The following is a 27,034-nucleotide window of genomic DNA, read 5'->3' as shown; positions in this document are numbered from 1 at the left end:
AAAATGCACTATTTAATGTCATAAAATTTAACACTACATTTGGTTTAGTAATGCCTTTCTAGCTATGTTCGCGGTACAAAAAAAAATCTTAAATTTAACAAGTTAAAATACACCGCAAAAGCAATTGAAACATTAGGTTTCAAGAAGTATTTAATATACCAAAAATATGTAATATACCAAACACTTCTCACTTTGCGGAACGCAAAAAAGACCAACGTAGCGCATACGTAATGATACACGTTGACAACAGCATTTATTGCTAGCCATACATAAGAATTTAATTTTAAAGACTTATTTTCTAATTAATTATAGCAAAATTTCTGATTTAATAATAATTCATTTATTTGAAGTAGATTACTTTGCTTTGCTTTGGGCATTCAAGAGCAGCATTGCTGCATACACTGCGAGCAGCGCCACCTATGTGTTTTAGTATGAACTCGCATTACTAATTCAACGTTGCTCAACACTGAAACAGTTAGGTTTTCTTTTTCAAATGAAAATTGAAATATGCGTTGCATTTGCAATCACATAGTTTATACTTAACGTGTTGTGAAAGTAGTACAAACTAAACGAAATTTTTACAAAATATTAACTTTTATTTAATGAACTGAAGTGCACTCAGATATCCATAATTACTCGAAAATGAAACAAAACAACAAAATAACAATGCAACAGCAGCGTAACAACATTAAATTGCCAACATTTGACAAGGACGATAACGATGCCGATGGCGATAGCAAAGTGAGCTTGCGCAAAGGTATCGAACGTAAGTTGAAATACCTATCGGAATCAAATCGCTTCACGCCAAGCGCCACACGCGCCATTCGACGTCGCGGTCAACGCAGCAGTGACGATGGCGGCAGCATTGGAGGCGGATTTAATCGCGGACGCACGGCGTTGAGGCTTGGCAAGCATTCGTCCGAGATGAAGCTAAAAGAGGAGGAGGCAAAACTGCCACGCCTTAAAGTGCCAACCATACCAAGTGAGTACAAATATTGTAGGGAACACTATTCAGGACTTTATACCCCCTGAAGAAGGGTATTATAACTATTTTTGTCAGGTTTTGTGCAATTCGCAAGCAGATCAAATTTACTTTATAACTAAGGCTTATAGAATCAAAATAACAATTTTTGCTGTTGAATCCTTAATTTCGCTATTACGCTTATATACAAAAAACATTTTTAATTTAACAGCTTTGATATTTAACAGCTCTGTTAAGCCCACACTCGTAACATACCACTGTGATGTATATGTTAATGTACAGCTTGAGAATTTCTGATGCAATTACAGTACATACGTCTTTCTTTTTTTTTGTAGATTTTGTGCAGTCTCCTCGTCGCAACGGTTTGTCGCCACGCGATTTTCTCGCCGAGAACGACGAAGACGACGACGATGATGAGGAGACAACGTTGCGTGGCGCTCTTCAGGATGAGTTCGAGAAGCATCTGGCGATGGGCGGTCACGGGATCAATCGTCGCAATCGCAGCCACATGAGCATCAAGCATATGCACAAGCCCACCTACAGCTGCAGCTCGTGTGGCGCTCGTTTCCACATCAAGTCGCTGCTCGGCGCCCATCGACGCACTCACGATGATGATTTTAAGGTGCGTTTTCGCGCTCGTCGACCACGCGATAGCAACACTGCAATTTCACCGCCACCAGCGAGGGCTACATCCAAACAGTGTAAATTCTGTGATCGCTACTTTGACTTGGAGCGAGCGTTGCACATACATCAGTTGTGCCACTGCAATAAGATAACACCGCAGCAGCGACGCAAACTTGGCTACACTGATCTCGCGCACGAAAAGAAGAATGCGCCGTTGCCAAACTTCCAGCGCATGCCGCGTGGCTCGCTGCCCGAGCATACGACACCCGATCCAAATATGCCGTATGTGGCTTTGGGTCCAGCGGCGCTCAAAATGATCGAACAGGAGCAGCAGATGAAGTCGAAGCGGCGTTCGATGAAATATACGGTTAAGGTAGCGGGACCCATGGGACGTTGGCGTTGAGACTATCGAAAGAAAACTCAAAAGAAAAAAAAGAAAATAATGCACTTTGCAGTCTGGGGGAGATATTTTAATATTGTTGGCGTTAAAAGTGAACACACGATGAATTACTTTTCCTTTCTTTTTAGAATCTGACACAAATTAAAGCCAAAATTTAAGTGATTTGACAGCAATTGACGCAATTTGTTTAATTATTTGCAAAAGTACTCAAGCTTAGCCTAAGTTTGTTGGAAGTATGCTAATATGGGGCTCATAATTTCACAGCTGTTTATTAAGCTCGCGGCAAGCTTCTCTTTACCCTCACACACACATTCTAACTCACTCACACACACACACACACACAGACTTTGCTTAGTTTGCAGCTTTTTATCGTCAAAGTTAGTTTCGTTTTGCTGCTCAGTGCGCGCAGCTCATATTTTTATTTTTCGCTCTTTCTCACTCTCTCTCGCTCTCGCTCTTCCACTCTTCCACTGTGCGTGAATTTGCCAACAACAGACTCTGACGTATTCGATAAAGAACAGTTAGTTAGTCAAATAAAATGCACACACATAGGTTTGTACGCTAGTATAACAACAACCACAATAGAAACAACAACAAATCCAATACAGTGGAATCGAAACAAAGTTGTAATGCGGCGTCGCCTGCTTCCCAACGACATCAGTCGAAGTCAGACGCGGCAGGTGCTCGGTTAACTGTTTCTATTATATTTTGCCCAACACACAACAGAACACACACAGTGCCTGAGAATTCGCGATCATCGTCATCAGCATCATAATAATATAAAAAGTTTATTTTTTTTTTTATTAATTCGTTTTTAATAAGGCACCAAGCCAGCTGCTTCGATTATTGTTATTGTTATATACGTTGTTTTTTTTTTTATTGTGCATAGTTTTGCATAAATACCTTGAAACATATTTTTAAAATACTGTTTTTATTGTGTACTCGAACCTCGCTCAATGTTCAGACGTGATAGTTTTCATTAATTGAATTTTACTGTATTATTATTATTATTTCGTGAATCGCTTCGAATCAAAGGTGTCAAAATGAGGTAAGTGTTGAGAGAGGATTCTTCGATCTATGCAAAAATTGTTATTGTATCTTTAGCGGCATCTATTATTGATCTGGCCAAGTGCAACAGTGAGCGCTAGAAGTTTTCGCTAAAAGTTTTATGAAAACATTTTAAATATGTAAATTTTTGAATTCGTTTTTTTTATTTATATGTTTTATTGCACTTCAATTCTTTGTAGATCTAAAAATACCATTAATAACTCTATTAAGTGCAATTTTTACGATATTTGCAACGCTTCGCAATTTCGTACAAATTATTTCTGCTTATTAAAGCATTTTTTTGTATTTATTTTTTTTTCGCTGGGTTGTTTGATGTATTTGGAATGTTAGTTAGGGTTGTGAAACTAAAATTCTTTATCACCGAATTTCGTATGATAAATTGAGAAGCAAGAATAACACGCTGGAGATGAAAACAAAAAAACAAAACAGGTAAAATAGACGTTGTACCTGAGAGAAACACGAACAATCATAGGAATGTTGCGATTGTATACCCTGTAATTTAGCACACCAAGAGTGGGTAGTCTGAACTGATGTCACAATTTAACTTCTTTTTATGGTTCAGTGGTTAGTCAATGTAAATAGAATTACATTCGTTGTGGGCCAAGTGATGAATAAACTCTTTTATTTGTAGTATAGGGTATATTTATAGCCTATTACTTGTTCGTACTAATTATAACGTACATGTCATTAAAGGAAATTACATTTCCACCGCATGTTATCAGAGGAACCAGGAAAAGGAGTAATTATAGTTGCCCCACAAACGATTCCTAACTTCAAGTCTTTTGTTTTCTCTGATTATTTTATTGTTTTGCCCCTCGTTGTAGTGTTGTTTGTGTTTTTATCAACTCGCAGCTGTCGAAACCTGTTGAATTAAGCAATTTTACAGTCCAAATTGTCGCGGTTAATTGGCCAGTATAAGATACATACTCACTAACACCCGCTAGATATGGCCATATCTCTGAATGAGGTACAACCCGAGAACCGAGAACCAAGAATTTACGATACTCGTGTGTGCTTTGAAAATATTTGCAGAAAGCGGATTATTATGCCGCTTAGCGGGTGCCATTTATGGATATACTCATATACAAAGTATAAGTACTTTATAGAAATACCGAATACCCCGAGATAAGATTAAGATCAGCAATGCTAAGTTATTATATGTATCGTTAAGAATTAAGAATTTAACGTTTTACAACGGGATCGTAAAAACTTTGACCAGATGCGATAAGTAGATCCATAATATTTGTCATAAATAATTATTGCATCTCGAAATACTTTTTTGTTTTTGTTTTTTTTCATTTTTTGCAGGAAATTTAAGAATTTTTTTTAATGAATGCCTTAATCAGCGAACAATAATGCGAATGAAATTATAGAGCAATTAAATTTTTTGGATTTGAAATACAATACGCTTCAATAATTATCAAACGTGTCATTAAACGAGTATCGTATTATTATTCTGTTTTTATTATTGACAATAAATAATCTTTTTTCGCTCGCTCTCTTTCTCTCTCTCGCACCCGAAAACAACAACAAAGCTAGTAATGCAAAAGCAAATCATAATAAATAATAACAAATACAACAAAGAAAAAAACCTGTCAGCAATAATTATTTGCTTGAAAGCCCACACATATTGGAAGAGTTTCTGGACGTGCTGATCCGCATTAAATCTATTTGTTTTTTATCGTCTACCTAAAATTGAAATTTTTGCTCAAATATTTCCCTTTGTTGATTTGTTGATTCATAAATTTTTCTTTGAAATTTATTGTATTTTTACAATAGTAAAGGGTATAAAATATGTGTCTAAAATCACGCCTCTGAAAGATTTGTTGCTACTTAAATTTATTACAAGTTTGATCTGAATGAATTGTATATTATAATGAATACTTCAATTTATGTTATTATTCCAAAATTTAATTAAAATGAAATTGTTTATTTAGTAGATTTAAACTGGATTAAATTCATTTTATATAATATAAATATGTTGAATATTTCAAAATGTAAATAAAAGAAAATAGTTTGCTTAGTAGATTTATATTGTATTAAATTTTCCATTTTATATAATTAATGCTTTAACTTATGTTTAATATTTCTTGATATGTTTGAAATGTAGTTAAAAGAAAATAGCTTATTTATCAGATTTTGTCTGTATTGATTTTCCACTTCATCAAAGATTTCTATTCAAGAGCTTTTCTAGTACACTTTAATTGAATGTCAAGGGCAAATAAAAAGCAACAATGAATTGCGAATACTGTAAAGTTACAGCACTAGACACGAAACAGTTGCACTTACCTTTTCAACCGGTTACATTTACTATTTTCTATACTAGAGAGCACTCTACTATAGTACAATATATATTGGCAATTGGTTAAGTCGGTGACGTCGAGAAGTTGCCAACTTATCTTTATGACAACATTTAACATTTCAAAGAAAAGTAAAATATTAACGATAATTAACGCTAATTGCGTACTAAGTATTTGACAACTAAAAAAGCGACGTTTAACAATTTATATTTATTTGTGAATCGTATAACCAGAGAATATTGTATATTATGTATTTAGATCTGATATCAGCTTTATTTGAATGCTACATAAAAATCTTTTGACATTTTCGATTGTCGTTTTCAAATTTAAACAGTCGTAAAAGAATAACACTTGATTCTCCGAAATACTTTTTATAGAAATCCATTTTTAAATCTTCGTATAATTATTGGAGAGTAGCATTAGCATCGGGCAATCGAGTTTATTGACGCAAAGATAACGTAATTAATTGGGAATTCTCAAGTGTTTTCTCAATTAGTGGAATTTAAATTCGCCTAATTAGTTTTGATACAGTTAGCTAGCGATAAAATCGAAGTACTTAATGGGCAGTAGTAATTTTATATACATATTTTTACGTAACAAAAGGTGCTGCCGATTAGATCATAATAGTTTTTTGTAAGGCGTATTTCACGTGCCGCTGCTACACAGGAGCCGCTTTAGATAAGGAATATCGTAAAATGTATGTGAGCATAATTGCATAAATAAACTCATATATAGCACTAAATAGTTTTGACCGGATGTTGAAAGCTACCGAAATGCAAAATAGTCATAAAAACTTTTATGATGTGGGAATATCGTATCGTCTATCGTATCGCAAGCGACCAAAGTTCGCATAAATAAGCCTTTACAATAGTTCTTCATTCATGGATAACCTTTTGAAGGTTTCAATGAATGATTTTAATGAACGGGCGGCAAAAGTTACTGAAATACGAAAAGTCATAAAACCTTAACAATGTGGGAATATCGTATCGTCTATCGTATAAGCCATTGATATAGTTTTTCATTAATGGCTAAATTTCAGAAGGTTTCAATGAATAATTTCAATGAACGGGCGGCGAAAGATAATAAAACTGGGATTATCGTAGCGTCCCTGGTATCGTATCGTAGGTGGACAAAGTTCACTTAAATAAGCCATTATTATTGTTCCATATATTTCAATGAACGTGTGTCGATAGCTACTGAAATACGGGAAGTCATAAAACTTTAACAATGTGCGAATATCGTATCGTCTATCGTATCGCTGGCAACCAAAGTTCGCATTAACAATCCATTACTAAAGTTCACCATTCTGACCTTCTGAAGGCTTCAATGAACGGGCGGCGAAAGATAATAAGACTGGGAATATCGTAGCGTCTCTGGTATCGTATCGTAGGTGGGCAAAGCTCACTTAAATAAGCCATTACTATTGTTCCATATATTTTTTAATGAATGTGTGTCGATAGCTACTGAAAGACTAAAAGTCTTAAAACTTTAACAATGTGGGAATATCGTATCGTCTATCGTAACAAGTTATTAAAATGGTTCTTAATTAATGGCTGAACTTCCGAAGGTTTCATTGAATGATTTTAATGAACGGGCTGCGAAAGGTAATAAAACTGGGAATATCGTATCGTTATAACGTAAAAACCACCTCTGGTATCGTATCGTAAGTGAGGTGAAACTCACATAAGTAAAACATTACTATAGTTTCATATATGTACATAGGTAAGTTTCTGAAGGAATGAATGAAATGATTCTATGAATGGATAACGAAAGCTACTGAAATGAAAAAGTTGCAAAACTTCAATAATGTGGGAATATCGTAACGTTCTATCGTAAAACTCGTCTCTGGTATCGTATCGTACCATTATAGGTTTATTTAAGGTAAATTTCTACAAGTTTTCAATGAAAGATTTCAATGAACGGATGTCGAAAGCCGCTGAAATACCAAAGACTCATAAATCTTCAGTGATGTGGGAATATCGTATCGTACTAACGTAAAAACCGTCTATGGTATCGTGCCGTAGGTGGGGCAAAGCTCACATAAATAAGCCATTATCGTAGTTATTAATGGATTAAGTCGCATTTACGACCTACGTGACGATAGAGGATGAATTGCAGAAAATATCGTGCAAAATTTAATCTGCAGACTAGATCAAGTTTTGCACCACGAATAGGTCAGACAATGACGAGGCATTAATCGAGAAACCACTAGAAAGTAAACACTTAAACCCAATTACGGTGGCTCTTCACACCAAAATACCTTCACATATGAGTCGCGTGCTTCACATTTTCCACCTTCGTCGCCCCTTCGACCACGCATCGGCGACGCTGACGAAAAAAATCGGCGCTAATAATAATAATACAAAATTGCTTGTTAATGGAGCTTGTCGAGTTTTACGATCCACAATTCGCATCTTTATGAACGACATTATCTGAAACGAAACGCAGCGAAACGAAACGAAACGAAAAAAAAAATTATTATCTGACAAAAAAAATACGAACGTAGTACTACTGATAAGTTCTTATATTATTGCCTGCCCTGGACTTGGATGTGCGCGGGGTCTTGAAAGACCGACCGACCAACCGACCGACCGACCACAAGACCCAGACCCCATATTAAAGTCGCTAGACGTAGATATTTGTTGTTATTGTTTGCTTTTGAAAATGTCATGGTACTTGAGAAAGGTCTCTAATTTTAGCTGACTTTCGGATTGTCATTGTCATCGAAATATTATCTTAAAAGTGACTTTTCAATTAACGATTCTCGACTATATATTATCCCAATATGCACATTGAACACGTACATATGTTATCTGATTTGTGTCTCTTGTAACTATCTCTCTCCCTCTCCCTCATGCTCATGCTCTTCAAGGTCTGCAATGAGTTGTAGTTTTTTCTGTTTTTCTTCATTTAGAGCACATGATGTGTGCTGCTGATATCCTTAGTGTACACTGCATTTGTAAGCCATTTAATCTGTAACGCTTGTCATTATAAAATCTGAACACCTGTCTAGCCGTGACGTGACTAATGTCTTTAGGCAAATTTACTGCACGTGCAGCGTAAAAAAAAACCCCAAGCGAACAGAAAAACCAAATTGAAGGAGGAGGAGATGATGTTGTTGTTGTTGTCGTCGTCTCCGGAAATTGGAAATAAATTAAAAGAGAATATGACAATTAAGAACTTGACAACATTGCATTACGATACACAAAATCTAAAATCCAAATTGTGCGATGATAAATAAAGATTCATCATTTAAGAGCTTTACAATTTAAAGTTAGATTTACAATATTTTTTTTTAAAATATTATTTTCTGCATTGAATATTTATTGTTTTACAAATCTCTTAGAGATTTTTAGAAATTTCAAGAAATGTTACTTTTTGCATTTAAATGAAATCAAATATAGTGCGATGAAAAATAAAGATTCATCATTTAATTCTTTACAATTTAAAGTGAGATTTACCTCTTTTTTTTGTAAATATTACCTGCTGCATTCACTAGGAATAATTTTACAAATCAATTCGCGATTTTAAAAATTGTAGTAAATTTTAATTATTTTACAAATCAATTCGGGATTTTAGAAATATTTTTAACAAATCTGAAATGAAATAAGTGCGATAATAAATAGAGATAATAAATATTACTTTCTGCATTCAATATTTAAAAATTGAATACTTTAAATTAATAAGACCTTTTTAATTCTAACTCGTAAAGAATTTTATAAAGATTTTTAGCATTCTTACCCTACAAATTACTTTTTGCATTCACTATTTAATTCTTTTCAAAATTAAATAGATGTTTTAAAATTTGTTTCTAAATAAAATGAGAATTTTTTAGCGTATACTATTTAATTCTATTAAATTTATAACGATTTAAGAATTAAACAAATAAAAAAAACATTATTTCTGCATTGACTTTACAATTAAATACAATTTCCGAAAAATTTTAATAAATATATTCTTTTTTTATAAATGAAAAGTTTTTTCCTTACCTTAAAAAATATAGATTTTAGAAACTTTTCAAAATATTCTTTACAAATTAAAATATTTTATTTTATTTTTTTTGTCACAAATTTTACCAAACATTACTTTTTTATAAATGAAAAGGTGTTTTCCATTCACCTTTAATTGTTTTTAAAATGAAATATATACAAATTTTACTAAATATAACTTCTTCCATTTACTATTCAATTAACAAAAAATTGAATACAAATTTTCGAAATTAAATTTACAAAAAATGTATTTCGAATTTCTACTAAGCATTGCAATCACTTGAAGTTTTCTCCATTCACTATGTGTAATGTCAATACCAATGACAACAATGACACGACTTGATATTGAAATTCCGGAATCACCGAATCAGTTGAATCAGCTTTCAAAAAAAAAAGTACACATCGAATGAAAATAGAAAAAGTTGAATTGTTAAAGTAGTTTTAAGTTGTTTCGTTTATTGAGTCTAGTTTTGTTGTGTTTTTTTTTGTTCACCTCTCTGTTCTTCCCCCATCCATTAAAAAAAAAGAAGGGTATACACTGTGAGTGTGCCAAGCTGCTCCAACTGTGTACACAATAATAATAAACAGCAACAACAACAGTAGAGAAAAAAATAAATACAATCAATCAAAATGGAAACAGAAATCGCTTAATCAGAAGCGATTATCGAATCATCAGCTGTACATCGAATTGGCCACTCAATAATAAAATCGCTGCTCAAGCACTTGGAGAGCCTCCACTTGAGAGCTCACCGAGCTGGCCAATCTGATTATGGCCCGATAATGATACAACGTAACTAATAATAATAATATTATTATTATTGTGTGTATTCCTTACAGATTCATACTAAGCAAGAAGTTCGTTATATGGCTGGTGATTGCCGCTCTAATCTTCACGGGTTTGACACTGGGCCTCGTCTTTGGTTTAAGATCGCGTGAGACGCGATACATCACTGGCGCCGTCGTCTCCAATGGCATCGGTTGTGCCGAGGTCGGTGGCACTATGCTCAAGGATGGCGGCTCCGCTGTGGATGCTGCGATTGCGACGCTCCTCTGCGAGGGCATCATGTTGCCCCATTCGATGGGCATTGGCGGCGGTTTTGTGGCCACGATTTACACGCGTCGCACCCGGAAAGTGGAGACGGTGATTGCCCGTGAATCGGCGCCAGCTGCTGCCCACAAGGAGATGTTTGTGGGTCAGGAGTCGGTGACGGGTGCCACGGCGGGCGCTGTGCCCGGCGAGATTCTTGGCTATTGGGAGATGCATCAGAAGTACGGACGTCTGCCGTGGAAGAATCTCTTTCAGCCATCGATAAAATTGGCACGCGAGGGTCATGTGGTGTCGCGTTATTTGGCCGCTGCGATTAAATCGAGACTGACCCAAATCCAAAACGATCCGGGACTATCGCAAATGTTCCTCAACGAGCAGGGCGAGCCCTATGAGGAGCATGATTATATGAAGCGCACCTCGTTGGCCAATACGCTCGAGCGTATTGCCAACAATGGAGCTGGCGAGATTTACGATGGCGGCGAGACGGGCGTCAAGTTTGTCGAGGATATTCAGAAACTGGGTGGCATTATCACCGTGGATGATCTGAAGAACTTCAAGTGAGTAACTGATGCAAAAAGTCGCACTTATGTATATAGAAAGCACATTAAAAGAAGCTTAAAGCTCATTTGCACTCCGTCTTGCTTTAAATTTTGTTGAAGTCTTGTAAGCGGCTTTATTTGGAAAGCACTTTGGAGGAAGCTTAAAGCTCATTTACTCCCTCTTAAGTTGCTTACAAATTAATCAAAGAATAATAGCTGCTTTATTTTGAAAGCACATTAAAATAAACATTGCAGTTTAAAGCTTGCTAACTCCCTCTTGAGTTGCTTAGAAATTCTTCGACGATTAAAGGCTGATTTATTTGGAAAGCACATTAAAGGCAGCTTAAACCTTATTTACTTCCTCTTAAGTTGCTAACACATTCTTCGAAGACTAAAAGCTGTTTAATTTTGAAAGCACATTAAAAGGAACTTTTCAGCTTAAAGCATATTTGCTTACAAATTCTTTGAAGACTAAAAGATGCCTTATTTTGAAAGCACATTACAAGACGCCTTACAACTTAAAGTTCATTTACTTATAAACTCTCTAATTGCTTACAAATTTTTCGAAGGCTACAAGCTGCATTGTTATGAAAGCACATTAAAAGAAACTTTGCAGATTAAAGCTCATTTACACTATCTCCTGCTTACAAATTCTTCGAAGTCTTGCTGCTTCGCTTTCAACTACTTTTTGAGCTCAGCAAGTAACATACTCCATAAAAGTTTTTGGCTTCGTTAAAAGTATTTAAAAGCTTACAGCTGTTTTGTAAAGCTTACAGCTGCTTTGTAAAGCTTACAGCTGATTTATAGAGCTTTAAGCTTATTTAAACGAAAGCTTTAATTGGCTTTATTTCTACTACTTTGTTAGCATTTTAACAAATCACCTTCAATCAGCCTACGAGAATTGTGGCCAGTTCCTTATAACGGATATAGTCTGTAGTTGCATAATACGATTAGTAATCCTCATCGTTGTCGCTTCCTGTTCACCACTTGATAAGTTACCAAGTACCATCAACGAATATAGAATATATATTTGATTTATCGCTTACAGAGTGCGCTGGGAAAGCGATGGTCATATCTCGGCCAATGTAACGGGTGGCTTCACGCTCTACACGACGCCCCTGCCCTCGAGTGGTCCCGTCCTGGCCTTCATACTGAATGTGATGAGCGAATTGTATGCGAGTGACGAAGGTGTCTATTGGCAGCGTGTGGTGGAGACCTTCAAGCATGCTTACGGTCAGCGCACCAATCTGGGTGACTATGAGAACGATCCGGAGTATGGTGACAGCATTAAGGAGCAGCTGGAGAAGATCCTGGGCGATGAGTTGGCCACGAGTGTGCGACAAATGATCAAGGATGATTCGACGTCACAGGATTTTGTGCATTACGGTGGAAATTTCACTGTTGAGCCCGATCATGGCACAGCGCATATGAATGTGCTGGCTGCCAATGGTGATGCCGTCTCGATAACGAGCACAATTAACACATAGTAAGTCTATCGATCAGTGCCTGTCGATAACAAGTTGTAAACTTGTAAAATATCTTCCTAACAGCTTTGGCTCCAAGGTGGCATCACCACAAACGGGAATTATCTTGAACGATGAGATGGACGATTTCTCCACGCCGGGCGTCATCAACGGCTTTGGTGTGCCAGCGTCGCCCGCAAATTACATTTATCCACATAAGCGTCCCATGTCTTCGATGAATCCTTGCATCATTGTCGATGCCAACGGCGATGTGCGTCTACTTGTCGGTGCTGCTGGCGGCACCAAGATCACAACGAGTGTGGCAGCGGTAATTATTTCAATTCTTTTAGAATTTCCATTTGCAGCAAACTTCATTTGTTTCAATTTCCCCATTTCGAGTCGCAACTGCAGCCAACTTCACTTCGATTATTAATCGATAACATTTGTTGTTGTTTACTTTAGGTAATAATGAAGTATCTCATACGCCACGAGGGCATGGACCGGGCAATCAATGATGGTCGGCTGCATCATCAGTTGATACCAATGGTGGTCGACTATGAGGAAGATGCCAGTGAGGAGATTATCGAATATCTGAGAAAGGTTGGACACGTGATGACCGATAATCCCGGCGATGGTGGATTTGCGGCTGTGACCGCAATTGGTGCGCTCAATGAGCCGGAGCCATTCTTTGATCGTCGTCGTGTTGGCAGCGTTCTCACCATAACGGCGACCAACAAAATGCAGCATTAGTGCGTTAATGTCGCTAACAGAAGCGTTCGAATGGGCATATATGTATGATTGTACATACATATATACAATATATATATGCTGAATGGCCCGATTGGCGATTTGCCATTTTATTTATTGAACTATAATTCTAGTATATAAAACATGTATTGTTAACGCGACCTGTAAATATGTTAACCGGGAACTGTACACATGTATACGAGTACATACACCCCTTCCCACCCCACATATATAATTATTAATTGTAAAATTTTGTAATGTATAAAAATGATGTAAATAAATAAATGTTAATTCTCGAATCTCGCAACGTCTTTGCTCATCTGCTGCACAAACAGAATCGAATTGCGCCCACATTTTAAATAAACAACGTAATTGCGTAAGGCTTGACGTAACGCAAGCAAATACAGAAATACGCAATGTAAAAGCAAAAAATACTAAAATCAGCAGATTTTGTGTATTGATTTTAGCTAGCGCTGTGGACAACAGATGGCGCATGTGTGTATGTGTAGAAAAACGTTATAAGCGTGGGAAGCACTAGAGGGTGAGATGGAATAAAATACTATTTTCATTTAACACAAGCGATATTAAAAAAAAGTGTCTTTTTATTAAGAACAGCTAAAATGTAATTTTTATAATATTAAATAGTTCGTAATAATGCATTTATTATGTGGTTGCAACAAATAATCAATATATCGATTATGAATTTATCGATGCTGTGTGCCTTTGTGTGCATCTAATATCGATGTTAAATTTGGTATATTCCATTGGCGTATATTTCAGTAATATTGTTTGTGGTCACACACCGCCAAATAAAACAGTTTTTACCACATATAAGTACGCATTTCTTTTCTAATAAATGAATTTCTTATATTATTAACTGTAAGAAAGCATCGATGCTCGGCATATACAAATCGATGTTTTAACAATTTTTCAAAACATCGATGCATCGACTTTGCCATCGATGTTTCGCCACCTCTACTTGGTTGTTTTCTTTTTGTTTACGTTTGCACCGCAAACTGTATTTATTGTGTTGTGCATTACAAGTGCAAACGTTGCGCGCATCGCTGGCATCGTTGGCCAGTTGTTGTTATTGTGTGCTACAGTGTAAACGCGAAAGCTCGTCTAAAATTCGCATTGAACCCGAATGACATTTAACAAAACAAGAAGTAACAGAAAAAAAGGTGTTACTTATTTAGCCGCTAGTACGCTTATACGTTCATTTCTCATTATCGACGATTGTCTTTTGATCGTCGCTTTCGCAGCGGCGGCTTCGGCACCTTACTCACCTGGTTCTACATACTTCTCACGCATACAAACAAACGTGGCCGCATACACTCGCACACACACACACGCACGCACACTAATAGTCACTTACTTTCAGATTCACACACAAAAAGAATCTCACACAACACATTGACAGCAATTCGTGCATTGACATTAACATCACATCGAGAGCAGCCGAAAAAAGCAAAGCAAGAAAGAAGGCAACAAAAAAATTAGAAATTCCTCAGTAACTGCTGAGCGGCGGTTTGACTAATTCGATAGATAAATATTATATTGTTTGCTGCCCAGTCACTGCCACAGTTACATTGTATCGCTGCGACGCCGACGTCGTCGTCGACACGTCAACAGTATTGAACTTGGCATCGAATTGTTTGTAAGCAAAGCCGCTATTTAAGAATCAAAATTAAGAAAGATGCGTGTGAGCAACATACGCAGCGGACGGATTTGCCGCCTTGTGCTTTGCCTGCTGGTCATCTTGCCGCTGCTCTATCTGCTGGCCAACTGGAGTGACCATCACAAGCGTGTCCAGGAGGCGTATCACATGCGCTTCGGCGGTCCCAAATTCAGTCCTCAGCGTCTCGAGAATCGGCCACGTGAACAGCCCAAGTTGGTGGAAGGTAAGTGCAACACACACACACTAACACACACACACACACACACACACATACATAGGGCCAGTGAATTTTCTTGCTGCTCGTCTTCAGTTGGAAGTTTAAACAGCTGTCGCTGCACTTGCATTTGTCTGTTCTACTTTGGCTATCTAGCAAATACACTCGTTACAGTAGACACTCGCTGAGGAGAATCACTTAGTATTCAAAGCGATTATAATTCTTTCAGTATCTGAATGAACTTGCTTCTCAGAAAGAAATATAAATTATAATATTGATAATGCATATCAAAAAGATTTGTTTAGCAACCACTTTAATTAAAAGATAATTATATTCAGTTTTTGTTTTTTTTTTTTTTTAATTATAATATTGATAAGATTATACAATTTTACTAAAACTCATGGAAAAATGTTACAGTTTTTAAAATATCGCTAAATTATTGCTAATTATATTTAAGAGTTGGTTTCTAAAATTGAACACTTACTATATTTGGGAATAGTAAGTTTAGATAAGATGCGCTGAAACTGTTGAAGGTAAATTTAAGAGTTTTTAAAGAATTAATATACATATCTAGTGCTATAATTATTTTACTTCTTCAAGAACTTCCAAAAAATGAATGTTTTAAAAATTAGAATTGTCTTGCAAATGCATCTTATTTAAACTTACCTTTTAAAAAGATTTCTTTCTTCAACTATTTCATTCTTGAGCTTATTCTAATATCTAAAAAGTTTTAATTATAGACAAATTGTTTACAAAAAATTATACAATGGATTTATAACAAGTAACATATAACTTGTATATTGAAATTTATTTCATCAAATTACAATCGAATTGAAATAAATTCTAATTTGGTTATTTTTTGCTTACAGGTCTGGGTAACTTTGAGCCCAAGGATCTGAAGCCACGCACGGGTCCAGGAGAGAATGGCGATGCTCACACACTGTCGCCGGACAAGAAGAATGTGGCGGATGCTTCCGAGATGGAGTATGGCATGAATATTGCCTGCTCCGATGAGATATCGATGCATCGTGCGGTGCGCGATACGCGTCTCGAGGAGTGCAAGCATTGGGATTATCCATATGATTTGCCCACAACAAGTGTGATTATTGTATTCCATAATGAGGGCTTTTCGGTGTTGATGCGCACCGTGCATTCGGTTATTGATCGTTCTCCCAAGCATGTGCTGCATGAAATCATTTTGGTCGATGACTTCTCCGATAAGGAGAATCTACGCACTAAACTGGACGATTACGTTGTGCAGTTCGATGGCCTGGTCAAGATCATACGCAACAAGGAGCGCGAGGGTCTTATTCGCACACGTTCCCGAGGTGCCATGGAGGCGACAGGTGAGTCAAACGTTGCCATTAAATAAAATGATATATTGTATATCTCTTATAAGGTTGATTATTATCGTCATTTTTGTATTCATAGAAATATTTATTTATCACTAAACTTCCTTATTTTCGAAGAAGTAATCGATTTATGGTTGACATCTAGTACAAGGTCTTTTAAAGAGGCTATAGCTTAAAAGGAATTAGATACGATATTCTCAAAGAATCGTTTTTTTATTTCAAGTTTAAAATACAACTAATTTTGACATTTCATTGTCACAAAAATAGTTAAAGCGAGTCGAACACAGAAACTGATTAGTTAAATAATAATGAAGTAATCGGTTTATGGTTAACAACTAGCACAAAATCATTAAAAGATGATATAATTTAAAAGGGATTAGATACGATATCCTAATAGAATTGATTTTTTTAAATGTCATAATTTCATAGTCAAAAAAATAGTTAAAGAGAGTCGAACACTTCAACTAAATAGATATTTTAAAGATATAGTTTAAAAGGGATTAGATACGATATCCTAAAACAAGTGTTTTTTTTTAATTAAATTTAAAATACAACTAAATTTGTCATAATTTTATAGTCACAGAAATAGTTAAAGCGAGTCGAACCCTTAAACTAATCAGATGTTTTAAAGGTGATATAATTTAAAAAAACTTAGATACGATATCCTAATAGAATTGATTGTTTTAAATGAACTAAATTTGTCATAATTTCATAGTCACAAAAATAGTTAAAGAGAGTCGAACACTTCAACTAAATAGATATTTTAAAGATATATATTAAAAGGGATTAGATCCTAAAACAAGCGTTTTTTTTTAATAAAATTTAAAATACAACTAAATTTGTTATAATTTCATAGTCACAAAAATAGTTAAAGAGAGTCGAACCCTAAATAGTTAAATAATAATAATAATTTTTAAAGGAATTTCCAATTTATTTTCAATTTTCACAAGTGCACAAGCACAAGAGTTGACTTTCTCTTTGTAACATACTTCCCAAGCTGTATACTCATATTGTGTTTTCCCTTCCCAGGCGAGGTCATTGTCTTCCTCGATGCGCATTGCGAGGTGAATCTGAATTGGCTGCCACCGCTGCTGGCGCCCATCTATCGGGATCGCACAGTGATGACGGTGCCCATCATCGATGGCATCGATCACAAGTCCTTCGAGTATCGTCCCGTCTATGGCAGCGACAATCATTTCCGCGGCATCTTCGAGTGGGGAATGCTGTACAAGGAGAACGAGGTGCCGCGCAGGGAGCAGCGTCGTCGTGCCCACAACTCGGAACCCTATCGCAGTCCCACACACGCCGGCGGACTGTTTGCCATCAATCGCGAATACTTCCTCGAGCTGGGAGCCTACGATCCCGGTCTGCTGGTCTGGGGTGGCGAGAACTTTGAGCTGAGCTTCAAGATTTGGCAATGTGGAGGTAGCATTGAATGGGTGCCTTGCTCCCGTGTGGGTCACGTCTATCGTGGCTTTATGCCCTACAATTTCGGCAAGCTGGCGAGCAAGAAGAAGGGTCCATTGATCACGATCAACTACAAGCGTGTGATTGAGACCTGGTTCGATGATACACACAAGGAATTCTTTTACACACGCGAGCCACTCGCTCGCTTCTTGGACATGGGCGATATCAGTGAACAGCTGGCGCTGAAGAAGCGTCTCAATTGCAAATCCTTTCAATGGTTTATGGATAACATTGCCTACGATGTCGTCGATAAGTTCCCAGCGCTGCCCGCTAACTTGCATTGGGGTGAACTGCGTTCCGTGGCCTCCGATGGCTGCCTGGACTCGATGGGACATCAGCCGCCTGCGATTATGGGTCTCTCCTATTGTCATGGCGGTGGCAACAATCAGCTGGTGCGTCTGAATGCCGTTGGCCAGCTGGGCGTCGGCGAACGTTGTGTGGAAGCGGATCGTCAGGGCATTAAGTTGGCCGTCTGTCGACTGGGCACTGTGGATGGACCCTGGAGCTACAATGAGCATACCAAACATCTGTTGCATCGTGTGCACAAAAAAGTGCATGGCATTGCATCCGACGACGCAACAATTGTCGCTGGGACAATGCGATGTCAACGACGGCTATCAGAAGTGGCTCTTCAAGGAGATACGTCCTCATTGGTAGAGCAGCATCTGAAATGATGTTGATCATGAGATCCTAGCCAGGCGTTAAAGCAATATCTACACAAAAAGAAGGGTTTCAAAAGCAAACGTGCACCGGGAGATTGTGATGTTGATCATGATGATGATGATCGGGGGGGTCGGGGGAATTTTGTAAGCGTGTTGCAGCGGGAGAGGGTGAGGGAGAGGGAGGGAGCGAGCGATGATTGTGGGTGGGGAGAGAGGCGCCGTTTTTTTAGACAAAAGGAATTTAGTGAAAATGAAAACAAATGGAATTGTTGTTGGTTTTATAACGTACATACATACGAATACGATACTTACATACATTCATATACATACATATATACATACATTTATTTTATATCGCACGACTCGAGAGTTATTTAACCAAAACGGAATCGGGAATGGGAATCGGAATCGGGCCTAGGAATCGGTTTAGAGGTATAGTTGATTAATGGTGAAGAATTGTGATTTCCAGCAGATATTAAAATCGAATTCAAGAACAAATTCGTTACGCTCATTTAGGTGTCAACAAAATTGTGGTGATAATTGGAATTCTATTAAAACAGAACAAAAACCGAACAGAAACACAAATGATAATTATAAAAGCTAAGCTAATGTGTTCCATAATATCTCTATTCAGTAGAATCAACTTTTTTTTTTGTGCTTATCGTATTAGCATATAATTGTATTGTATATAATTAGCTAAACCGATTTCCCAGATTAACCCATTGTGTAAACATGAAAACTGTGTGCGTGTGAGCGAGTGAGAAAACGATGCACGAGAGTGAGCGAGATGGCGCATGTGGCGCTGCTGTGTGTTAGAGCGAAACAGCAAATCGTGTGTGCAATATATACATAATACATATGTTAATGTATCGAACGAACGAACGAGATCGAGAATGAGAATGAGATCAAGAACGAGAATGTATATGCCTTTTGCTTTAGCCTTGCCAGGACTAAATTTTCCATATGAATATCAGTAATCGACTACAACTATTTTTGTGTAATATTATTACTACTACTACTTACAAAACAAATATATATGTATCTCCTATCTACATTACTTTGTAAAAACAAAACTTTATCGATATATGCCTATTTATATGTTATGCATTAATTAATACCTTTGTTTAATCTATAAGTTTCACTGCTGCCACATTCCAACAAGACTATAAAGCTCTACTTTATACGATGACTATTTGCCAAATCTTTATCTTTCTTATTTTATTTTTTATTTTTTGTATTTTGTATTTGTTGTGTTGCCTTGTTTTTGAATCAATTTTGATTTTTGAAGCAAGTCGCATTTAGTTTGTGTATGTACATAAATATATTGCAATCATATTCAAGTTGATTTGTGACGATTGATTGATTTGTCGCTCCAAAACTCAAATTGAACAGCACACGCAGTGGTGTAATTGTATTAATTCATCTTATAAACGTGCAAGTACATATATATGTATAAATATATACAATATATATTATATATAGCGTACGCAAATCGATATACATATTAAAATATTTACATTCAAGTGTAACTCTAGAGTTATAAGTCTGAATAATGATTAGAAATAAACAAGTTTTCTAAACACTATGCAAATTTGGAATTTATGTCAATTTATGAGTATGTGTGGATGACTGATTATAGATTAAGATATATTCAGATACAAAATTGAAGATTGCTTTGATAATATGACAGAGGAATATGACGCAATATAAAAAAAAGTCGGGTGGATGAAACCTGTTTATAATTTTTGAATAAAAGTAAAGCAATGCGGAATTATTCTTAAAAAATACCAAATAATATAACGCACAGAAACTGAAATATACCGAATGTCATATTTGGTATATCGTTAAAGTACTACATTCAAAATATACCATAGCGATCAAAATATATATATATTTATATATATATTGCAGTAGTTTGGACATAAAAAAGTCTTTCATAAATAACATTAACAATTTTTATCCGATAGCAATGAAATTCTCAGGAATCATAAATACTATAGTTACCATTCTCTGTCTAGCTTTAAATTTACGCATATCATTCAATTTTTGTCGATTTGCGAAAATTAGAAACAAATTTTATTCTGTCAAATTTTATAGCTTCATCTCTTATAGTCTCTGAGATCGAAATATTCATACAGACAGTCAAAACAGACAAGACAGACGGGCAGACAGACAAGACAGTGCGGTATTGTTCTTAAAATATACCGAATAAATACCGCAAATCAACTGAAATATACCGAAGGCCATATTTGGTATATTTATAAAGTTCTACCCATTTTGAATATAAGAGCGCAGTATTATTGTTAAAATGTACCAAATTAATAAACCAAAAAATAATATTCCAAAGGCTATATTTGGTATATTGATATAGCTATACATTCAGAAAATACCATAGACTGCAAAATCTAACAAATTGTCAGCCAAAGTAAACTAAAAGCAGATTGCAGTAGGCCTAAGTGCCTATACAAAGTAAGTTCAAAGTTTAATATAAGTTCTAAGTTTTTATTCGTTTATTCTACGTTTTTTTTTCAGGAATTATGAAAACTATAGTTATTATCGTCTGTACCGAAATTCTGGCTTTAACATTACGCTTTCTCGATTCGATTCCATTTTTATAGATTTGCGCGACGGAAGTGGGCGTGAAAAGAATTTAATTGAAACTTCATCTACGTGCAAGCAAAACAAGTGCTGCCGAAAAACAATTATATCTCTATCTTTTATTGTCTGTGAGATCTAGGGGTGCAAACGGACCTCTTTCTGGGGTCGGACACGACAGAGAAGACAGACGGACGGACGGACAAAACAAAAGGGCAGACAGAACGGACGGACATGCAGCACTTGTCGAGTGTGCTCGACTGTGAGATACCCGCTACTCATTTTGAATAAAAGCAAAGCATTGCGGTATTATTTTCACAATATGCCGAAAATACTACAAAATACTTAAAATATCGATATAGTACCACATTCAAAATATACCATATACCAGATTGTCGGCCAAAGCAGCTAAGACCCCAAGTAAGTAGGCGTTTTTGCCCATACAAAAGCATTTCTTTAATAATTTTGTCAATTTTTATCTGATCGCAACAAAATTTTCAGGAATCACAGCTACTAAAGTAATTATTGTATATATAAATTCGCAGTTCTAGCTTAAAATACTTACTTAAGACGCAAACTTTCATAAGACGCAATGTAATTATATATTCGCGATCGAATAAATCGCAGCGGCAGCGACGCGCATAAATCGCATGGGAAGCGAATAAATCGCAGGAGAAGCGAATAAATCGCGAGGGCAGCGAATAAATCGCTAGGACAGCGATTAAATCGCGAGAGCAGCGAATAAATCGCGAGGCCAGCGAATAAATCGCTAGGACAGGGATTAAATCGCAAGGGCAGCGAATAAATCGCAGGGGAAGCGAATAAATCGCTTTGGCAGCGACGGACAGACAGATACGATGGGCAGACAGACGGACAGACAGCCTTATTTAATATAATTTTAAACATCTATTATTTCTTTCTTCTATGTAGGGCATTGCCAAGTACGCAAATGCCGAACTCTTGTATCCGCTTGCACCATCCTGTGCAATGTGCAGATGTGCAGTTAATTAACTGCAGTCTGACTCACACAATTGATGTGAATTGAACAATAATAATACAATATATACTACATATGTATATATAATATATTTGCGGCCTTATCATTGACCCTTGTCTAATCTTGATTGACTAATTTGTTTGCAATCAAAGCTGGCGATGACGCCACTTCAAGGTGTCCAGTTCCAGGGAAGTCCTCAAGCCAACCAATTTCACAGACGCCGCTGTCCCGATAGAGTTCTGCTGAAATGTCTTAAAATAGAATCCCCACATATACACTAATAAAATAAATTATATATTTTTGTATGTGCAGATATGTCACACAGAAGAATCATATTATAGCGTGGGCCTATCTCCAAATTAGTTAAATGCTACCGTGCCACAAAACTGTCTATCAAATTGTCAGGTGTTGTTTACGTTTTTTTTTTTGGTTTGTTTGTTTTGGTTTTTATGATTCTGCGCCTATTTATCAGGGCACAGAAGACGCGTATCATAACAAAAGCAAAAAGCCCACAGTTTGCTACATGTTTATGTTACCCACTCTGATTAGAACCCAATTGTTCAATTTAATTGAGTCATATGGGCTTGGCTTCATAGCTGTAGGTATTATCAGCGGGTCATGTACCATGGTTATGAAGTTTGCTTGCGGAAAAACCACTCGAAATAGGGAGATAGCTCAGTTAGTTCACTACGAGAATAATCTAGAAAGCAGCTAGGATTTTTGTGTTTAATTTTTATAGTCTTTAAAGATAGTTTTAATTAAGAAACACTTTCAACTGAATTCTATTGTATCTTTGTTTACCTCAAATATTTTGAATTTTTTAATTCCAATTCTTAAAGAAGGTTGTTAATAGAATAATCTAGAAAGAAGTTAGGATTTTTGTGTTTAATTTTTATAGTCTTTAAAGATAGTTTTAATTAAGAAACACTTTCAATTGAATTCAAACTTTGTTTATTACATATGTATAACATGTCTTAATTGCTTTATTAATTTGATTTCTTTATGAAGTTTGTTTGTTTTTCAGTTGGTTAACTACGAGAATAATCTAGAAAGCATTAAGGATTAGATAGTTTTATTTTTATTTATAAGAAACCCTTTCAACTTTCAATCTTTGTTTACTACTAATAAATTGACCTCCTTATTTTATGAATTCAAATTCTTAAAGAAGATTATTTATAAAATAATCTAGAAAGCAGTTAGGATTTTTAAATTTAATTTTTATAGCCTTTAAAGTTCGTTTTAATTAAAAGACACTTTCAAATGAATTAAAAATTTATTTACTACAACTATTTTCACTTTCTTTTAAAATTTGTTTGCTTTTCAGTTAGTTAACTTTCAACTGAATTCTAACTTTATTTGCTGCAAATATTTTGACTTCTTACTCTTACTTCTTACTCTACGAATTTGAATTCTTTATAAATTCTTTATAAATTTTATAATAGGTATTTAATTTTGAATTGAATGAAAGTAGGTGTCAACAACATGTCTTTAATTAGTTTAATTGTTAGAGTATTCAGATATCGTTGACTCATTGCTGAAGTAGTTCTTGTTGTTGGATTAAACGTTGTCAGTGGAAATTGTCAATTGGTGTGATAAGAGCGACGACGGTAGATTCTCGCTGCGAACCGGAACCGGGGTGAAGTGCGGCGCAAAAGCAAAAACAAAAGCAAAAATCAAATCAAAGGGTTTCATTTAGTCGCCAATACTATATATAATAAACAGTTGGCACCCAATTGGTTCATTCAGCGCTCTCTACTCGTCGCAGTTGGAACGTGATAAAAGTGAAAAACAAAAACATTAAACGGAATATCCTTTGGAATATAAATAAATAGTAATAAACAAATAAAAATGTGCAAATTGAGCTTGTGTCTGTTGGTTGCCATCTTTGGCTGTCTGATCGCTGGCAGCTTGGCTGGTGTTAATCGTGATTCCTATGTGCATCGTGACATTATTGTGGTCAAGGATGTGCGTGACTTTGCCGCCAAGCATCCGGGTCTTAACTTGCAGCGTATGGAGCGTCAACCTGTCTCGGCTCGTGCTGCTGCTGCTGCTACACAATCGGTGCGTTACACACTCGGAGCACGTATCACAGGTAAGAAGACTCGATGCTTCTTGATAGTTAAGTAGAATTTACGCTGCGCTTAAAAGTAGGCAACGATTTTTGTTCGCTTCGCATGATAATTTCATCACACATTTTTGTTGCATACTTTTAGATGACAGATTGGTTGCCCAGAACGCCGATGTTTTCAACTATGCGTCGAGCAACGATGTCAGTCTTCAGGTGACATATCCCGAAACGGGCGCCGGTGCCATTGTCACCTACGTTGAGATCGTCTGCACCCAGGACAACAATGAGGGCAATGCCTTTGTGATTGCCGGCGGCATTGGACAGCGTTTCATCTCCATACTGATTGAGGCCAAGCAGACGAATTCGTTTGCTTATCAGGCTTTGTACTATGGCGTCGATTAGAAAACTATTCGCCGTAATCAATCTTGAATTTATGTTTTTCTTTGATTTAATATATATGTATGTATATACTCGTATTGTTTTTTTTTTTTTTTTGCTTCTTTTGATTGTTGTGATAGCTATTAAATGATTTGATTGTAGAAAAAAGGAACAACTATCAAGTGGTCTGTGCACTTATAAATGATATATGTACTATCCATAAATATAGTAAGTAAGCAAGCAAAGAGGTCTCGTTAATCGAGGGGCGGGCATTCGTAAATCTGTGTTCACTGACAAAATACATAAATCGATATTTGCTCACGCGCTTCCCACTTGAACACGAATACGACACCGCAGCGAATTCATAAATAAGCGCTAAGCTCTTTGGGATATTCCGAATGGGAGATTACTCAATGGTCTCTGACATTATCAGGCGCCATCATCATTAGTGGAACTTTTTCAGCACTCACGCGACTTTCGACGCTTTTGCATGTTTTGCGTCAACAAACAACAAACAAGCTATAAATGAGATGCACGACGCATATTTCCTAGAATTTTTCGAAAGGGGAACACCTCTTAAAAATTGACTCATCAACATCGCGAAATGTTACCTAGATATAAAACATTGCTGGGAAGTTTTTGCAGAGAATATCATTTGAAAGATTCCAGACACTTTTTCCTTAGACGCACTTGAAACTTCTTATCTTCGATCATCTGATGAATAAAGGTAATAAATATTGACAGGTAAAAGTGCTGTTAAGCTGATTATTGCGACGGTATTTCTATTTGCGACCAAATTGTTATATATTGCTCTTGATCCTTTTATGTACAACAACAAAAATCGAATGTTTGCAGTGTGATCGCAGGTGGAGCTAAAGAATTTAATGAATCGCGCTAAAGATCGACAGCCCTAGCTTTCCTATATTGAAAGCTATTTATTACCGATAAGCCGAGAAAGAGTGAGAGCTTTCTTTGTGCTGAGTCGGACTGACTAGTCGACACCCTAATTCACATTTCCCACGATTTTAGCCCATCTACAAAAATGCAAACGCGAATTTCTCTTGCAATATATATTTAAATATCGAAATATTTATTTATATATTATTTAATGAGAGATAAGCAAATGAAGAACTGAAATACGTCAAACTGATTATGGTATGGACATAGGGTATTTATGGTAGAAAGAACTCTTCAAAAGATATCAGTCAGGGCAAGTAAAATGTCGGTTGGCAGCCATTCCTCTTGATTTTCTATTTAAAAAGTGCTCATTTTCTAGATTGTTTGCTTTTGTGCGCAATTGTGTACATAATATATATTCAGTATATACACGTAGAGAAGTAAGTCAAGTATCAAGGTTAAGATTGCAAAATAAAATAAAATCTATAAACACGCGCCTTGAGCAATTTAAACGCAAATCACATTCCTTCTAAGCACTACAAACGCATTGATAATGGGGTAATATTTTATGTGGAATCCCAATAAATCTCTCAATAGTAAACAAATTGAATAATAGAAACGAAAACTGCATGAAATGCTTTATTTAAATGTAATCATAAATTAAACACTCATGAATCACTGCTCACTACAATCTATGATTATAATTCTTTCCTGTTTGTGGCATTTGCTCAAACTTAAACTCTATGTGTAATGCTGATGAATAACATTTTAGAGTTATTTTATATATTTGTAAGGAACTACGATACTTCTGATATTCAATTGTTATTGCATATAGAGAACTTTTCATCACGTGACAATTCATGTTATTTGTCTTTATGATATTTTTGGTTATTGCTGCAATTAAATTACAATCTCAATTGCGTTTGCGTTTGCAGACTTGCGGAAATTCGAAAAAACATCTTTGCAAAACGGATAAACTTATCGATATCAAGCGTCAACGCCAAGATAAGAACTAAATGAAATTGTTTTGTTTTTATACCCGCTACCCGGTAAGATAGAAAGGTTTTATAACTTTGTGAATGCAGGAAATGTATGTAAATGGCATAAGGAGTCATCTCCGACCCTATAAAGTATATATAGTCTTGATCATCGTCATCAGCTGACGCGATATAGCTATGTCCGCCTGTCTGTCCATATGAACATCTAGATCTCAGAGACTATAAAATATAGGGATATAATTCTTTTTCAACAGCACAAGTTATGTTTTCACACAGATCGAGTTTGTATCAAAAATCTTGAAAATTGGTACAGACAATATACATATGGGTAATTCCATGGCGAAATTTTGTCCCGTGCGAGACTTTTACAGTGCAGTGAAAATAACATAAACTGAAACAATTTTAAAAATAAGTGAATGTTATTCTTAAAGCTCTAGATAAGCACTATATTTAGAGCTAAGATTGATTTTAGGAACTTGATCTGTTTTCCGATAAAATATATAATTTCGTTCATTTTTTGATTTTGCGTACGAATTGGTTAATTTTTGCAATTATCACAACAGAAAAC

General features: G+C 36.0%; 4 protein-coding genes across 5 annotated transcripts; all 4 read left to right on the top strand.

Moving 5' to 3' along the window:
• The first annotated feature begins 536 nt into the window (after nt 1-536).
• Nucleotides 537-2,049, top strand: LOC133847631 (uncharacterized). Its single transcript, XM_062282798.1, has 2 exons — nt 537-982; nt 1,318-2,049. Exons 1-2 carry the CDS (start codon nt 643-645, stop codon nt 2,007-2,009), a joined length of 1,032 nt encoding a protein of 343 aa, XP_062138782.1. The 5' UTR covers nt 537-642; the 3' UTR covers nt 2,010-2,049.
• Nucleotides 2,050-2,663: 614 nt separating this feature from the next.
• Nucleotides 2,664-13,459, top strand: LOC133847630 (scoloptoxin SSD14). Of its 2 annotated transcripts, none has more exons than XM_062282796.1 (5): nt 2,664-3,054; nt 10,201-10,968; nt 11,999-12,436; nt 12,501-12,741; nt 12,876-13,459. In XM_062282796.1, exons 1-5 carry the CDS (start codon nt 3,050-3,052, stop codon nt 13,161-13,163), a joined length of 1,740 nt encoding a protein of 579 aa, XP_062138780.1. In that variant the 5' UTR covers nt 2,664-3,049; the 3' UTR covers nt 13,164-13,459. The 2 variants fall into 2 exon arrangements, with proteins under 2 accessions (XP_062138780.1, XP_062138781.1); XM_062282797.1 differs by lacking the exon at nt 2,664-3,054 and adding an exon at nt 9,761-9,903.
• A 712-nt stretch (nt 13,460-14,171) lies between these two features.
• On the top strand, nt 14,172-19,722 carry LOC133847685 (N-acetylgalactosaminyltransferase 7). The gene is given in 4 exon segments (XM_062282865.1): nt 14,172-15,061; nt 15,922-16,398; nt 17,434-18,416; nt 18,418-19,722. Coding segments are annotated over 4 exon segments (1,776 nt in total). The 5' UTR covers nt 14,172-14,856; the 3' UTR covers nt 18,529-19,722.
• A 4,148-nt stretch (nt 19,723-23,870) lies between these two features.
• Nucleotides 23,871-24,669, top strand: LOC133848860 (uncharacterized). The gene is made up of 2 exons (XM_062284572.1): nt 23,871-24,217; nt 24,339-24,669. Exons 1-2 carry the CDS (start codon nt 23,974-23,976, stop codon nt 24,593-24,595), a joined length of 501 nt encoding a protein of 166 aa, XP_062140556.1. The 5' UTR covers nt 23,871-23,973; the 3' UTR covers nt 24,596-24,669.
• Nucleotides 24,670-27,034: the final 2,365 nt, after the last annotated feature.

The sequence above is a fragment of the Drosophila sulfurigaster genome, chromosome X, assembly GCF_023558435.1.
Source record: "Drosophila sulfurigaster albostrigata strain 15112-1811.04 chromosome X, ASM2355843v2, whole genome shotgun sequence".
NCBI classification, from domain to species: Eukaryota; Metazoa; Arthropoda; class Insecta; order Diptera; family Drosophilidae; genus Drosophila; species Drosophila sulfurigaster.
This window is presented reverse-complemented; position numbering and strand designations above follow the sequence as displayed.